We start from the raw sequence: 16,185 nt of genomic DNA on the forward strand, positions 1-16,185 counted from the left end.
TGAAAAGGCCTAGTGGTGGGTGGCGGACTGAGCCCTACGGCATCTCTCCTTATAAGGATACTAATCCTGTGGGATCCGGGCCCCACCCTATGATCTCATTTAACCTGAGAAACTTCCTCAGTGGCCTCACCTCCAAATGCGGCCACACTGGAGGTAAGGGCTTTCCGGTGTGATTTTGGAAAAACAAAATTTTCAGTTCACAACAGCTCTGGGCATCGTCTGGCTTTCAGTCCCTACTTTGTTGCAAAGTTGCTGTGTGACCTTGAGGATGGTTCCTTTAATTTTTCTAAGCCTCAACCATCCCAGGGCGATAATGGCACAATCATGCTACGTATCCCAGGGCATTGTAAGGATCAAAGAAGATAAGGCAAATGATGGGTTTAGTGAGGACCCCAGTATACAGTAGGTGTGCACTGATTTTTAGCATTAATAGGGTCCCCTAAGTTACGAGAAGGAGTTCCCTCTGAGGTTATCCTGGGAATCTAGTCTCTTCAGAGCTAGGTTAACTGTCAGGGATTTCTGCAAGAAAGAAGAAAAAGATAGTTTGGGTGGGGGACCCAATTTTATCCTATTATAATTTGAAAATACAGAAAACCATGAAGAAGATAAAAATCCCTTGTAACTCTTCTACCCAGAACCAACTCAACCTTTCTGTTAACTCAGACATGAATATGAATCTGATCCTTCTTGCGGAGTTGTGTGGCCTTTCATTTCCAAAACTTCTGTTTCCGCCTCTTTAAAAAGGAGACTAAGGTTCCTACTTCTCGGGGTTAGTTGGCGCGTGGCTGAACGCGTGTGAAGTGTGCCGGGTACGGGGTGTTAGGTTACTAAGAGCGATTGCTCTCATTTCTACTGAAGAAGACACCCTCGGGGTTTGATACCAGTATCAAAGCTCAGATGGGAATTCCCAGTAATTCATTATCATATCACCCTTCAAGGACCCCCCTCCCCCCACCCTTCAGGTGTGCGTTCTAAAGCAAATCAATATTCCCTTTACAACACTGACATAAACAATAAGCGGTTTCCCAGCATGAATGCTGCTGTTTTTCCTCTTGCCCTAGAGCAGTTTTAAAAGGTGAGGATTATATATTTGCACAGGGGGCTGGAAGTGGGGGTGTCTTCTTTTGGCCACCCCTACCACCACCATCACTTCCCTATAGTGCAAACTGAGAAGTCTCCTTTCACGGTCGCCCTTGGCCTTGGCTCTGTAATGGGAGAGAGGAAGATTGCATCTGTCAGCCTTTCTGGGCTTCCTTTGGCCAGGATGGTTGTGTCCCTCACCTGTGAAGAAATTCATTTCCTAATTGCATATTAAATTAAAACTCCAGTTTTCAGATTTTAGGACAAAAGATCAAATATACTCAGCTTCATCTGACTTCAGACAATGAGCTTGTGGCAGTGACTGTCCCATCTTCCCATCTCTGTCACCTGACTCCCCGCGGCCTCTTTGCCCACCACCTTCCTCACTAGGGGGAGGGCCCCTTCTCCCCAGAGGTTGGACTGACACCTGTGGGGAGGGGAGCAGGTATTCCTGGGAAACAGCTGTTGCTGTGTAAGGGAACAGGGTTCACTCCCACCACCTGTCCTGTTCCCCAGCGCCACCCCCAGCAGCAGCCCCACAAGGGACTGGCCTCTCCTAACAGCAGGAGAGCCTCAGGGTCTACCCTGAATGGCCCCAGCCAACTTTCTTGGTGTCAGGACTTCCATGCATTCCAGCCTAGTCAGCTTGACAAAAATTGCTTAACCAGGTGTTTCCAGGAGAGCAGGCTAAGATCACCAGATAGGTGACCCACCTCCTTACAAGAGATACTCCTTCAACAGGTTCTAAGGCCTTTTCATCCTGGGAGACAGCCTCCTCACAGCTTACCTGGTGGCAGGCAAATGAAATGACAGGAATAAGAGGAAATCTGTTGGGTCCTCTGCTCTGTCCACAGTAATTTCCGGTACTGGAAAAGGGATGAAAGCTGAGCATTGTCCCGGACATACCCAGAAAACGAATACGTAACGGCCTACTATTACTCATTGCTTGAAGCCTTTCGATCGTGTTGGGGTACAACAAGTAGATGAGGCCATTCTTTCATTTGTTCACTGGTTTCAAGTATCCTGTACTGGAGGCTGGGGCTGAAGAGGGAGCAGAAACAATGATCACTAAGAAGGCTTTTGGCCTTGAGAACCTTAGCGCCCAGGTGCAGAGAGACTCCATGACCATGAAGTCTGTGAAGGGGCAGAGAGTCGGGGAAGGCTTCTTAGAAAGGGGGATAATTGGATTAGGTCCTGGAGAATCAGCTCCAAGAGGAAGAGAATAGTTAGTGGTCAAAGAGGTCCACTTAGGGGATGATCCATTTTGAGTTGATTTTTGTGTAAGATAACATCATTTGCTGAAAAGACTATCTCTCCTCCGTTGAATTTTTTTGCACCTCTGTCAAAAATCAGTTGCCCATACTGACGTGAGCTATTTCTGGATCTTTATTCTGTTCCAGTGCTTTTGTATCTATCCCCCATCTGTACCACCCAGCTTCGATTCCTGTAGCTATGTAATAAGTCTTGAAATCAGGTAGACTAATTCCTCCCATTTTATTCTTCTTTGTCAAAATTATTTTTTAATTTTTATTTATTTGAGAGAGAGAGAAAGACACCCAGCAGAGGGAGAGGCAGAGAGAGAGGGAGAAGCAGATTCCCCACTGAGCAAGGAGCCAGACATAGGCCCAAGGATCATGACTTGAGCTGAAGGCTTACACTTAACCAATGAACCACCCAGCGCCTCTGTCAAAATTATTTTAGCTTTGTCATTTCACATAAACTTTGACAGTAAGCTTGCCTCTATCTACAAAAGATTTTTGCATTGAACAGTATATATCAATTTGGGGAAAATTGACATCTTTACTCTGTGGGGTGTTCTAATCTATGAATATGGTGTATCTTTCCACTTAGATCTTTGATTTCTTTCATCAGCATTTTGTGGTTTTTAGCATATAAATCCTGTATATGTTTTCTTAGATTTATGTCTAAGCATTTTAATTTTTTTGCATGCACATGTATTCATTGCTAGTATATAGAAAAACTAACTTTTTGTATGTTAGTCTTGTATCTTGCATTCTGGCCAAACTCATTTATTTGTTCTAAGAGAATTTTTTTTTTTTTTGGTAGATTCTTTGGAATTTTCTCCAAAGATGATCATATCATCTGCAAACAGGGACAGTTTTATTTTTTTCCCTTTTTGATCTATATGCCTTTTATTTCATTTCATTTTTTTTTTTAATTTGAGAGAGAGAGAGAGAAAGTGAGAGAGAGCGCGAGAAGGGAGAGGGTTGGAGGGAGAAGCAGACTCCCCATTGAGCAGGGAGCCCGATGTGGGACTCCATACTGGGACTCCGGGATCATGACCTGAGCTGAAGGCAGACACTTAACAGACTGAACCAACCAGGCACCCTCATTTCATTTTTTAATAGCTGGCTAAAACTTCCTTTGTTGAACAGCAGTGAAAACAGTGGACATCCTTGCCTTGTTCCCAGTTGTAAGGGGAAAGCATTCAGTCTTTAAGCATTAAGTCTGATGTTAAACTAGGTAAGAACATCATGGATGTTTTTTTTTTTTTTTTTTAAGATTTTATTTATTTGACAGAGATCACAAGTAGGCAGAGAGGCAGGCAGAGAGAGAGAGGAAGGGAAGCAGGCCCCCCGCTGAGCAGAGAGCCTCATGCGGGGCTCGATCCCAGGACCCTGGGATCATGACCTGGGCCAAAAGCAGAGGCTTTAACCCACTGAGCCACCCAGGCGCCCTGGATGTTCTTTATTAAGTTGAGGAAGTTAACTTTTATTCCTACTTTTCTGAGAGCTTTTATCATGAAGAGATGTTTGGATTTTGTCAAATGTTTTTCTGCATCAAGCGATACAATTATGTGATTTTTTCTTCTTTAGCCTGTTAATATGGTGGATTACATTGATTAAATTTTCAAATATTGAACCGACACTGCATGCCTGGAATAAACCCCATTTGCATGGTGTAAAATTCTTTTTACATATTGCTGAACTCCACTTGCCAATATGTCGTTAAGAATTTCTGTATCTATATTCATGAGGGATATTACTCTGTAGTTTTCTTTTCTGGGTACTGTCTTTGTCTGGCTTTGGTATCAGAGTAATACTAGTTTTACAAAATGAGTTGGGAACGTTTCCTTCTCCTTTCTGCGAGAAATTGGCATTCATTCTTTAAGCATATGGTAAAGTTCTCTAGCTTTTTTAAAAATAGTGGTTCTGGGGGACCCAATCTGGAGCAAGTAAAGCTGAATCTTGGGATTGGGGCTTGAGTGAAGGTGCTTTTCCAAAGCTCTACAGATGAGCTAATTAAGTGTGCAGCCAGCTGTGGGGTTCAGTGTGGTAGTAGCCTTGAGGAAGGATGGGAGGGTGAGCTGAAGCAGAATCCGTTTGAAGAATGACATGAATTAAACAACGGGAAGGCTTAGAGAATTTGGCTCACAGAGACATGCTCCAGGAGCCCCTGCTATCTTTGGGACCATATGGTATAATGGGGACATTGGTCATACAAAGCATCTGGGTTGACTGGGCTGCTTAGAAGCCATTGATTCCTTACTTAGCAATTTTCACTTTCTCATTGGTAAAATGCAGCTCCTCGGGTTGTTTCGAGAATAAAACAACCCAGTGGGTATGGAAATGCTTTTGAACCTACATTGATGTTTCTTTGGGCCCCAGATTCCTCCTCAGTGCCACTGTGTCATGCTTCCCAGTAAATCCCAGCGGGAGACTTGGGACCCCAGTCGACTGCAGGACCGATGTTCTTAGGTTGTGGAGAAACTTCCTCCCCTTCCCTGCTCACTTACTCTGCCCATGGAGTTTGGGCTCTGAAAGGAAGAAGTGGGACCTTGGTTACAGTGAAATGGGACTCTGACCTTGACCAGTGCCTCCCTCTCACCTTTCGTAGGAACATGCTTGCCAATTCAGGCAGCGTGAGGATTCTCATCAAGGGAGGCAAGGTGGTGAACGATGACTGCACCCACGAGGCTGATGTCTACATAGAGAATGGCATCATCCAGCAGGTGGGCCGTGAGCTCATGATCCCTGGCGGGGCCAAGGTGATCGATGCCACTGGGAAGCTGGTGATCCCTGGAGGCATTGACACCAGCACCCACTTCCATCAGACCTTCATGAATGCTACGTGTGTGGACGACTTCTACCATGGGACCAAGGTAATGCTCCTGTTTGCTGAAGGTGCCTTCCCTTTGGCTTCTTCCGTTTGTGGGGCTGCTCCATCCTAGACGCTTGTGAACAGGATGGCCCCCCTCTGTGTTGCTGAAAGGAGAAGGGTGCTCTCCCGGGGCCACTGTGGCAACTGACATAGGGAATTCCAGGCTAGATGTCCTAGATCTCCATGACTACCGAAAAGCAGTCGGGCTGAAAAATTTGGGTCTGTTTTACTGATCCCATCACTTACTACCTATGAACTGAGGCCGGACACTGATTTTACGTTTACGTTTCTGTGTCATGTAATGCCGGCCTAGAAGAAGAGAATTCGCTGGTGTTTGTTATTGTGCATGTGTGTGACGGGAGTGAGGTATGGATCTGATGGACTCCCTTATGTGTGATAAGCTAAATGAATTCCCCAAAGATAGAGACAAAGAGATATGCCTCTTCTAGATGGTTTTAATGGCAGTTAATTATGAAACAAACGTAGCTAGTGTCTTGTATTATCTCTCCTAGCTTGTTCATTATTTTTAAAAACAGCTGGAAAAAAAAAAAAACTGGTGGTGGGCCTCTTTTTGAGTGGTCATGGACCAATATTTACAATTATTGAGCTGGGCCTGAGCTGCTGGACTATCTTGAATGCAAAACACAAAAATTTAGGCTTGTGAAACAAATGAATCAGGAGGAAATTACAATTTGCGAAAAGAGTCACACATGGGTTCTTTTATCCTTATTCTGTGCCCATAACCTCTGTTATCGCTGCCATTCCTCTGCGTTGTGATTATCTGTCCCATGCCAGACTCTCCGTGAACACTGAACTTCTTAAGGTCTTCTTAAGACCTGACCATATTGTTCTGCCTTCCCAGAGCCTGGCCCTGACCAGGAACCAGAGTAGCTACCCCGTAAATGTTTGTTGAGTGAATAAATGAATGATGCTTATCTATTTGGGTCTCTGTACCCAGCTATGCATCAGAGTCACCTACAAAGATTTCTTTTTAAAGAGCTTATTTATTTGAGAAAGAGTCCAAGACTGAGAGAGCATAAGCTGGGGAAGAGGCAGACGGAGAGGGACAAGCAGACTCCCTGCCAAGCAGGGAGCCTGACATGAGGCTCGAGCCCAGACCCCAAGATCATGACCCAAGCCGAAGTCAGAGAGTCAACTGACTGAGCCACTCAGTCAGTTAAATGCAAAATACAGAATTAAATCAGAATCTCAAGGACTACAAGTCCCTGACCCCGGAGGCAGCCCCTTACGCTGTCTGACTTCCAAAGGCTTTGGCCTCTAACACTCCCTGGGACTAACTATACTATAGTTAGCCCTCTGTCCTACTTTGGCCCAGTGGCTCTGCACCCTAAAATCCACCTCTGTTCTACCTGGAGTTCTCAGGGAGCCCTTCTCCCATGCTCAGATGTCTCCTGCTAGGATCCATTTTCCTGGGGGTTCAGTTTCCAGTGACTGACAAGGCTCTCCAAACCCACCCTCAGGGAGCCTGGCTGGGGCAAGCAGATGCTGGCCTTGGGGTCACTGTTCTAGGGCTGGCCCGTCTCAGGCAGCTAGCCATTTAGGTCTCCCTGAAGACATCCCCCCTTCCCAGTCCAGGAGCGACAGAACAGATCCTTGAAAGACTGGGCTGAGAGGAGTCACAGTGGCCATGGTCTAGCGTGTTCTGAGACGAGGATGCTCCCAGGACTAGTACTCTAGCATGTGGGGCCAAATCCACCTGCTCTGGCGGAGCCTAGAGAAGAGAGGCCGTAGGCAAACCCTTCCTACTTTCTCTTCTGAGAATTCCCCAGGACCTGTGGGTAATGCTTCACTAATGAAATGGGGCATCCCATCCCCATCAAGTTTTACAGGCTCCTCTCACAGGATATGCTAGTGGCAGGACGGTTCCAGAGGGAATGAGCATATCCAGTTCCCCCTCCCAGTGTCCTGGAGCCAGGCCAGGCCTATTTGGTTTGTGGCCATTGTCGTTGCTATTTTTGTTGAGGCATAGCCTGAGTACCAAGCTGTGCACAAATTCTGAGTATCTGGAATGGTCATGCTGGACACACCCTTGTAACCAGCGCCCAGATCGAGAGGCCACACATTGCCAGACCAAAGTCTCTCCTTATGCCCCCTCGCAGTCACTGCACCCTACCAAGGATAACCACTACCCTGACTTGTAATACCACAGTTTAAAAAGCAGAAACCAAAACAGCTTCGTTGAGCTATAATTCACACACCATGCAATTTACCCATTTAAAGTGTAGAAGTCAATAGTTTTTAGTATATTCAACATAGATGGGTTCTGACTGTTTACTTTATGTAAATGAAATTAGGTGGTTTGTACCTTTGCATTAGCTTCCTTAGCTCAACGTTAATTTTGTGCAATTCATTCATGCTGTACTTTACTCTCTTTTAGTGCTTTGCAGTTTGATGTCCCACATGGTACTTACCAATGGGTGTTGGGGGTTGCTAGTCACCGTTGCTGGGAGTGTTCCTGTCCTTCTTTCCCCAAATGGATGCACCCATTTCGGGGTGGGGGGATTCCCAGAAGTAGAATGGCTGGATGCTAGGGTATGCGTGTGCTCAACTTTAAGAGATGCCACCAAATTGTTTTCCAAACTCGTCACAAGGTCTACTCCCAGCAGAAAAGTAAGAGAGGCCATGGTATTTACCAGCAATATAACTCTGATTACTCCTTGGGTCCCTGCTGGGGTCTATTCTTTTTTTTTTTTTAAGATTTTATTTATTTATTTGAGAGCGAGCATGAGCAAGGAGAAGGTCGGAAGGAAGAGCAGATTCCCCGTGGAACTTGGAGCCTGATGTGGGACTTGATTCTGGGACTCCGGGATTATGATCTGAGCTGAAGGCATTTGCTTAACCAACTGAGCCACTCAGGCACCTGGGGGCTATTCTGTAGTGCACTCAGACCTGGCACCCTAAGTTGTGGCTTTGTCCTCGCCCGGGAGACCTTTAGTCCAAGGTCAGATGCCACGCTGTCACCATGCTATCTACCAGCTTCTCAGAGGGCACACTGGCCTTCTTCGTCTTATTTTTTCCCATCGTCATCTGTTGGGACCTCATTAGCCAGCAGTGACAGCTTTTCCCCAGAGAGCCTTTAGCTCTTTATAGCTGATGGAAACCTCAGCACGTGCATCTCCTCCAGAAAACTCAGAAAAGCCCCTGTGCGGTTTTAGCCCCTTCCATGTGCATGTCAGGCTCTAGTTGTGGAGTGTTTAAGGGCCCATGGGTCCCAAGCCATGCTCCTGGCCACCGGTGTCACTTAAACCTATCCTTTGTTCTCTCCATCCCTGAAGCAAGACTGGATCGTGATGTCCTTGTGCCCCAGCCCTCAGACTGAGCGTGGTTTCTCCCGCAGTTTCCCCTGGACTCAGTTTCCCCTGGATCCCATCTGTAGACCCTGCCCCAAGTTCTGCCTCTGTCTCCTGGCCTCCCAAGAGCTGGTTTCCTGCTATGGTACCCCACCCCTCCAGTCCCGATCTCCCCTTCCCCTGGTGCTCCCACAGCCCGGCACTTGGGCACCCTCTTTCCTCGGGGCACCCACAGTCTCCCGAGGACAGAAAACGTGCTCCTGTTGCAATGCCGCTTCAGGGGCCCGTGTCCATTTAATTATTCACACAGCCTGTGGCGCTCGTTCAGAGGCTGCGCTCCCTGCTAGACCGACGCTGACCTACTTTGTATACATTAGAAGGAAAGTAGCGGTTGATTCACTTTAAGCATCTGGGTTTATAATAGAATATTAATCCTAAGGAACGGCTCACCCTAGTGATTAGCCTAGAGAGAAAGAGAGATCAAGTTGCATCTTTTTGTTCTTGTCCGACAGATCTGCGGAGCCTTGAACCCTGCACCCCCTGAGCTAATGCGTGCCTGTCAATTTGGCAGCGGCAGCCGGGGCTGGGGAAACAAAACAGTTGAAAGCCTGGCTCTTCCGAGAGCATCTGGGTCTCCATTGTACTGGGTCTAAAGGGATTTCTCTAGCACTTTAATAAACGCCTTGCCTGCTTTCAGAGGCTGTGGCAGGCTCTGCCTGGCTCCCCGGGCTCTGCACCCCGTGCTTACAGCCGGGCCCTTGATCCTCCTCCCCGCCTTCTTACACCCTCCCAACCTGCAGGCCCTGCCCTCCCCCCGGCCCAGAACCTGCGTTTCCTGGAAGCAAAGCATCAAGACCACCTGCTTGTTAATAACGCAGACCCCATTGAAGAAGGCGTTTATCTCCCGCGGGGGGAGGCAGGGGGCGGAAAGGAGGAGGGAGGCCAAGTAACACCAACTGTGTCTATAAAGGTCCAGGATTTCAGTGGGGTCATGAGGTCTTTTATTATTATTCTGCTTAAGATACTTATAAGTTACATTTATTCTCTTGTGTGGAGCTGATGTTACATAATAAAGAATGTTAATGTGGGCCCTGGAGCTCCACCACACCAATGACTCCGCAGCGAGGTGGAAGATCAGAATCAGGCTTTTTAACCTGTAGGTACAGCCCCTTCACTAAGATGCTGATAGAGGGGGCAGGCACGGGCAATTGGGAAAAGCTTCCCAGATGCCTTTTCTGCCTCCTGTTCCTCCAAAAATATATTAAGAACCACTGTCTAGGCCAGTGGTTTTCAACCCTTGGAAACAAACTACATTAGAACAACGCAGGGAGGGGTGCCTGGGTGGTTCAGTGGGTTAAAGCCTCTGCCTTCGGCTCAGGTCATGATCTCAGGGTCCTGGGATGGAGCCCCTCATCGGGCTCTCTGCTCAGCGGGGAGCCTGTTTCCCCTTTCTCTCTGCCTGCCTCTCTGCCTACTTGTGATCTCTGTCTGTCAAATAAATAAAATCTTAAAAAAAAAAAAAAAAAAAAAAAGAACAACGCGGGGATGGGCGCCTCGGTGGCACAGTCTGTTAAGCGTCTGCCTTTTCAGCTTAGGTCATGATCCCAGAGTCCTGGGATCGAGCCCCTCATCGGGCTCCCTCCTGAGTGGGGAGTCTGCTTCTCCTTCTCCCTCTGTTCCTCCCCCTCCTTGGGCTCTCTCTCTCTCTCTCTCTCAAATAAATAAAATCTTAAAAAAATAATAATGACTTGGGGGATTTTTTTTTTTTTTAAGACACCAGTGTCAGGACCCATGCCAGATGAGTGAAATCTGTATCTCTAGGTCTGCCTCTTCCCCCATCGATATTGTTTTTCTTAAGATTTATTTATTTTAGAGAGAGAGGGCGCAAATGGGGGGAGGGCCTGAGGGAGAGAGAGAAACCCAGGCAGACTCCCCACTGAGTGCAGAGCCCAACAGGGGGTCAATCCCATGACCCTGAGATCCTGACTTGAGCTGAAATGCAGAGCTGGCTGCCCAACCAACTGAACCACCCATGTGCCCCTCTGTCATTTTTTTTTTTTTTTTTTGGAAAGCATCCCTGCTGATTCTAACCCGGGCAGGTGGATTAATAAGGAACTTTCTTCACTCCTAAAAGCACGTTTTCCTGGCTGTGACTCCTGCAGGCCTGACCCTCGTCTTGTGTGTCAAGCTGACATCTGAATCCCATTTGAAAGCTTGGGCTACTTTGCCTTGTCCTTGCCAGTCTTATTTATTTGCTTCTCTCCTTCTATTCACAGTCCAGGGTCCAATCTACGGGCTCCCAGATCCCAGCCTGGGTCCAAGAGCCCCTGTACTTGCTAGATTTCCCTGGCCCTGTGTTCTCCCCTCCTGTCTGTATCCCAGTGACATCATCAGGGAGTAAGAAGTTGGCCATGTAGAGGTGTCATTAAACAGAAGTCCGGCTGGGTCTGTCCCTCTTCGTTGAGGGCCCAAAGGCTCCCTCTCATCTGTGCCAGGGCCATCTGTCACAGAGACAGCCGCCCATTAACTCAAAATCACCATCAGCAGGACATCTATTCCTCCCTACAAGGGAAGCCAAATCCAAGAAGAGTGCTTGGCCAGCATGAGATCAAGCCCAGGAGCTGTTCTGTGGCACGGGTTTGGATAGCCTGCCGCATCCCGCCCCCAGTGGAGGGTCCTGACCCTCCCTCCCCTTCTCTCACTGCAGAGGACTGGGTCCTGTCTGGCAGAGTCCTGAGATAGGATAGGCTGGGACGTAAATAAATTCCCTTCGCTGTCCAGCCTGCCAACATCCGTACCAAGGAACCCATTTATCCATTGGGCAGATTGTTTTTCTACTTTGCCTTTGAAATGTACTCTTTTGGAATTAACCCTTTAAATGCTGCTCACTTCCTTTTTTTTTTTTTTTTTTGATTCTAGTACTCTGTACATTTCTGTTTAATTCTGGCCAAAATGTCTTTACAGTCTTTTAGCTCTCCAAAAATTTTCAGGACTCAGACTCATGTGGTCTTACTTTTTTTTTTTTTTTTTTAAGTAGTCTCCATGCCCAGCATGGAGATCAGGTCCTGAGATCATGACCTGAGCCAAGACCAAGAGTCGGATGCTTAACTGACTGAGCCACCCAGACGCCTCTGTGGTCTTGCTTATTAACCAATGTTCTCAAGTTCACTTGTGTCTTCATTCCTGTAAAAAGCTGGAAGGGACCTTAGAAATCGAGTTCCACCCTCCCACTGATGGAAAATGAATGAGTTGCCCCAGGTCCCAGTGATAATTGGACCTGAGTGCAGGTTTCTCTGTCTGAGGGTCTTTTCACCATGCCCCTCAGGGGTTCTCCTGAAAACCCAGAGCAGGACAGTCACCCCTTTCAGACAGCCTGTGACCTCTCGGTGGGCTGCATGCGGGGTCTCCTTGACACCACAGCTTTACACTTGCCTGGACCAGGTGAAGTCATCCCAGAACTGACATGCACTGGGCAGACAAGTAGAGCGAGCTCTTTGCCTCCCTGAAATGGTGGTGTTAGCAGAGACCGCTTTTCCCAGGAGGAATAACATCCTTCTTAGATGTTGACAGTTTTTGCCACTTACAAATGGGTGTTATGGGGATTAAGTAAGGATACCTGAAAAACGTTTCTCACTATGCCCAGCACAGAGTATGCCTATGATCTGTGTTGGTCCCCAGGCTGTGATGACCCACATCCACCCTGGGCCCACCCGTGGCTCTGTCTGTAGGCTCTTAGATCCACCCACTTTGGCTTTGCAATGAAATTGTTCTACTGTCCATCTAGTGCCCGTGCTGCCTGTGTCCCTGGCTTTGCCAGCAGGCCACCCTGATGCACCTTCTCTCAGAATCTACCCTCCTCCCAGCTTGTTTTCCTGGACCGGCTGCTGCCACACCATGCCTGCCCGTCCCGAAGACCCACCACCCTTCCTGCACTGTGGTGCTTGCAGGGATCCACACAACTAGGCTCCTCTCCCCTTTCGGAATCACCACAGTCCTACTGAAGATGTCCGTGGGCTCCTCATGGAGTGGCTTCCCTGGAGGTTGTCCCTTCTCCTGCCTCTCCCAGGGGGACCCAACACCTGTGCAGGGCTGTATTCATCTTCTGCTGCTTCCATACAAATTAAGACAATACCCACGTGCTAGCTCCCGGTTCTGTAGGTCAGAAGTCCGGGCACAGTGGAACTGGGTTCTCTGCTCTGGGTCTCACAAGGTCTATAGTCAAGGTGTTGGCTGGGCTGCTTTCTCATGGAGTTCACAGTCCTCTGCCAAGCTCATGTGCTCGTGGCAGAATTCAGTTGCTGGCCACTGGAGTGCTGAGGTCCCCCTGTCCCTGCCAGCTATCTGCTGAGGTCCCATCTCAGCTCCTGAGGCTGTCACCATTCCTTGCCATGTGCCCCCTCCATCGTCAAAGCCGCCACAGAGGCTCTTTCACTTTGAACCCCTCTTCTGTTTGAAATCCCTTGGACTTAGAATCTCTTTTGCCAGAAAGAAAGAACCCCGTCCCTTTAAGAGCTCATCTGATGAGCCTCAGCTCCACGGAGATCATCTCCCTTTCTTAAAGTCAACTGTATCGTATAACAAAACACACGGGTGATGGTGCCCCATCGTATTCACAGGGCCCCTTCCACATTCATGGGAGGGGACTGTACGGGGCGTGGTTCCCTGGGAGTCATGTGCCTACCATTGGGCTAGGGACATCCCGTGCTAAAACTATGGCCAACGTATAGATATTTTGCCCTGGTCTGTGTCCACTCCACCGATTTTGCTTCAACTACTTAAATCTTTTGAAGACTCCATATATACATTTTTCAAATTCAAAATCACCTTGGCCATCCTTCACTTCACAGCTCTCCATGCCTCCTGTCGTTTTCCTGCCTGAGAACCTGTCGCGACTCCCTGTTGTCTAAGATGTCAAGTTGGGATTTCTGGGTCATCACCCTGGACAGCTCCCCAGCTGACCTTGCCTCTCCCTCCAGTCCTCATTCCCAACACTTGCACAGGCATCCGCAAGGGGGTTTTCTCTCCCTGTGAACCTCCCCCGCTCCTGCCGCCGTCCCTTCCCACCATCCGAGGGAACGCTTCAAGGCTACCCTACCGAGCCCATGCCATGTTCTCCCTGCAGCTAATTCAAATCCAGGATCCTGCTTTCTCTTCCCCAGCTGAAATAATTTGTCTTCTTGGGGCTTTCAGATTGTTTCCTGCATAGTTTGTCTTTCGGCCAAATTGAAGAGTATTTGTGGAGCACAGACCATAATTTACATTTAACTCATGACCCACCACAGACCCACATAGCTTGAAACATAGAGTAGATGTTCAAGAAACAGGTGGATGTCAGCACAGTGTGGTGGTGGTGGGCACAGACCAGAGGAGACCACTATAGAATCTGAATTTAGCTCCATATTGACTGTGTGATTTGGACAAATTAATCTCTCTCTGTCTCTCAATTTCTTCTCTGGGAAATGGAGATCATAATAGTATCTTATGTGTGTTCATCGAGTTACTATTTGTAAAGGACTTAAAATAATACTTGGTACTTACCAAGCCCTGTATGAGGGTCCATTAAATCAATCAATCACTTGATCGTGCTCCCAAGCCCTGGAAAACACATTTGTACCATTTCCTTATGAGCCTACATATTAAACTGTTAGGCATCAAGTAGAAACTAAAAAGTTGGATTCTCTTCCTACTGTTAGGTTGACTATATGTGTTTTAGATTTCAAATGGAGTCTAATAGTAATGGTGATGATTTCTAGATTATTTTCTCTCCTCTCTCTTTCTCTTAAAAGCAGAAATAGCCAGTCATAAACTCTGCAGGCATCAGGAGCTATTTAAAGATGTCCCGCTTCAAATCTATACCTTAACAATACCTTGCCAGCAACTTTCATTCTACACCTACATTAATTGGCCAGGCAAAATGTAGGCCAGGTTGACCCTTCTTAGAACAAATGTAAGAGGAGATCAATTGTTTCTTATAAATTTTACATCTAGTATTGGAAAAAAAATCTCCTATGGTGACCAAGTAGCTCGTCAATTTCTAGAAGAGTGTTTGCAAAAAATTCATCTCTGCAGAGATTATCGCTTCTTAAAACCTTTGGTTCAAGAATAGAAAGGAACGCCCCCTCTGTGATCCCAGACATACTGGAAACCTTTCATACCTCGTATAAGAAGTTCTGCTTTCATACTCTCATCCTTTAGGGTTTAAAAGAGAAAATAAAGAAGAAAAAACACATGTACTGCATGTATATTTCAGTGATACATATAGTACATGAATGATGGATCTTTCTTCCTTTTCTTTCGCCTTTTTCTTTTCTTAAAAAAAAGGTCTTTTTTAATAGTTCAAGAAATATTTGAACCTAACCGTGTGGAATGCCTCAAAAATCTTAATTGTGAATATATCTTTTCTCAAACCTTGCTTCAGTTGCCTCTGATGTGAAGTTGTCATAGTCTTGTGTTGAGTGTAAGGTACACATCTTAGAATGACGTCCAGTCGGACAGGTAGGAATGTGTGTAGATGCCGAATCTTTTTCCCTGGTGGTTTCAGCCTCGTGATTCCCTCAAGTGATCAGCACAGCCAAGCACATTTTTTCTCCTTCGGATCCTTTTATACTTCCTGTTAATTAAAAATTAGGAGCTATAATGATCCTTAATTAGTGACTACACGAAGACAAATCTATGGGCCAACTATAGTAAGAACTTGCTCACTGATGAGTTTTTGTCTCTCATACTCACACACATTCACACACTTTCACATTCTCACACTCACACGTGCTCAACCACACACACAACTTTAGAGCTGGAAGTACCACTAAAGATTAATGAATCCAACTCCTAATCCATAAATAGCTTTCAAACTCTCCACAGTATTCTCAATTAATATTTAGAAATAAAATTAGGGGCACCTTGGTGGCTCAGTCAGTTAAGCATCTGCCTTTGGTTCAGGTTCCCAAGGTCCCGGGATTGAGTCCCAGGTCCGGCTCCCTGCTCGGCAGGGAGTCTGCTTCTCCCTCGCCCTGCTTGTTCTCTCTCTCTGTCTCCCTCTCAAATAAATAACTAAAATCTTAAAAAAAAAAAAATTAAACAATATATGTCGGTGAACTTTGTTTTGGGGGAGGTGTGTGAATGGAATGAAGAAGGTCATGATTAGGTAACCTAGGAAACCACCTTTTTTTGTTTTAATCCATGTAATTTTTCTTTCTCAACAAATTGATGAAGATGTAGTTGACATACAGTAAATCGTGCGTATTTACGGCATATAGTTTGAGGGGTGCCTGGCTGGCTCAGGTGGTAGAGTGTGCGACTGACTTTTGATCTCAGGGTTGTAAGTTGGAGGCCCACGTTGGGTGTAGAGATTACTTAAAAAATAAAATTTTGGGCACCTGGGTAGCTCAATTAGGTGTCTGCCTTTGGCTCAGGTCTTGATCTCAGGGTCCTGGGATCGAGCACCACGTTGGGGGTCCCTGCACAGCAGGGGTACTGCTTCTCCCTCTCCTCCCCACCTGTGTTCTCTCTTGCTATCTCTTTGTCTCTGTCTCTCAAATAAATAAATAAAATCTTTTAAAAAATAAAATAAAATCTTAAAGTGTGTAGTTTGATCCATCTTGACCTATGTATACACTGTGAAGCCATCATCGTTAACAGCCATATTCGTCACCCCCAAAAGTTTTTTTGTGTC

The 16,185-nt window shown here is 46.7% G+C and overlaps 1 protein-coding gene across 1 annotated transcript in view; it reads left to right on the top strand.

The window, feature by feature from the left end:
- Positions 1 to 4,942: 4,942 nt before the first annotated feature.
- DPYSL5 (dihydropyrimidinase like 5) overlaps positions 4,943 to 16,185 on the top strand; it is a gene marked incomplete at its 5' end in the record, with an annotated part of 52,835 nt that continues 41,592 nt past the window's right edge. Inside the window, one exon of the mRNA XM_080814390.1 lies at positions 4,943 to 5,203. Within this exon, the coding sequence (XP_080670516.1) occupies positions 4,943 to 5,203 (261 nt within the window). The remainder of the gene's footprint in view (positions 5,204 to 16,185) is intronic.

This window comes from Martes martes (genome assembly GCF_963455335.1).
Source record: "Martes martes genome assembly, chromosome: 9".
Lineage (NCBI taxonomy): Eukaryota > Metazoa > Chordata > Mammalia > Carnivora > Mustelidae > Martes > Martes martes.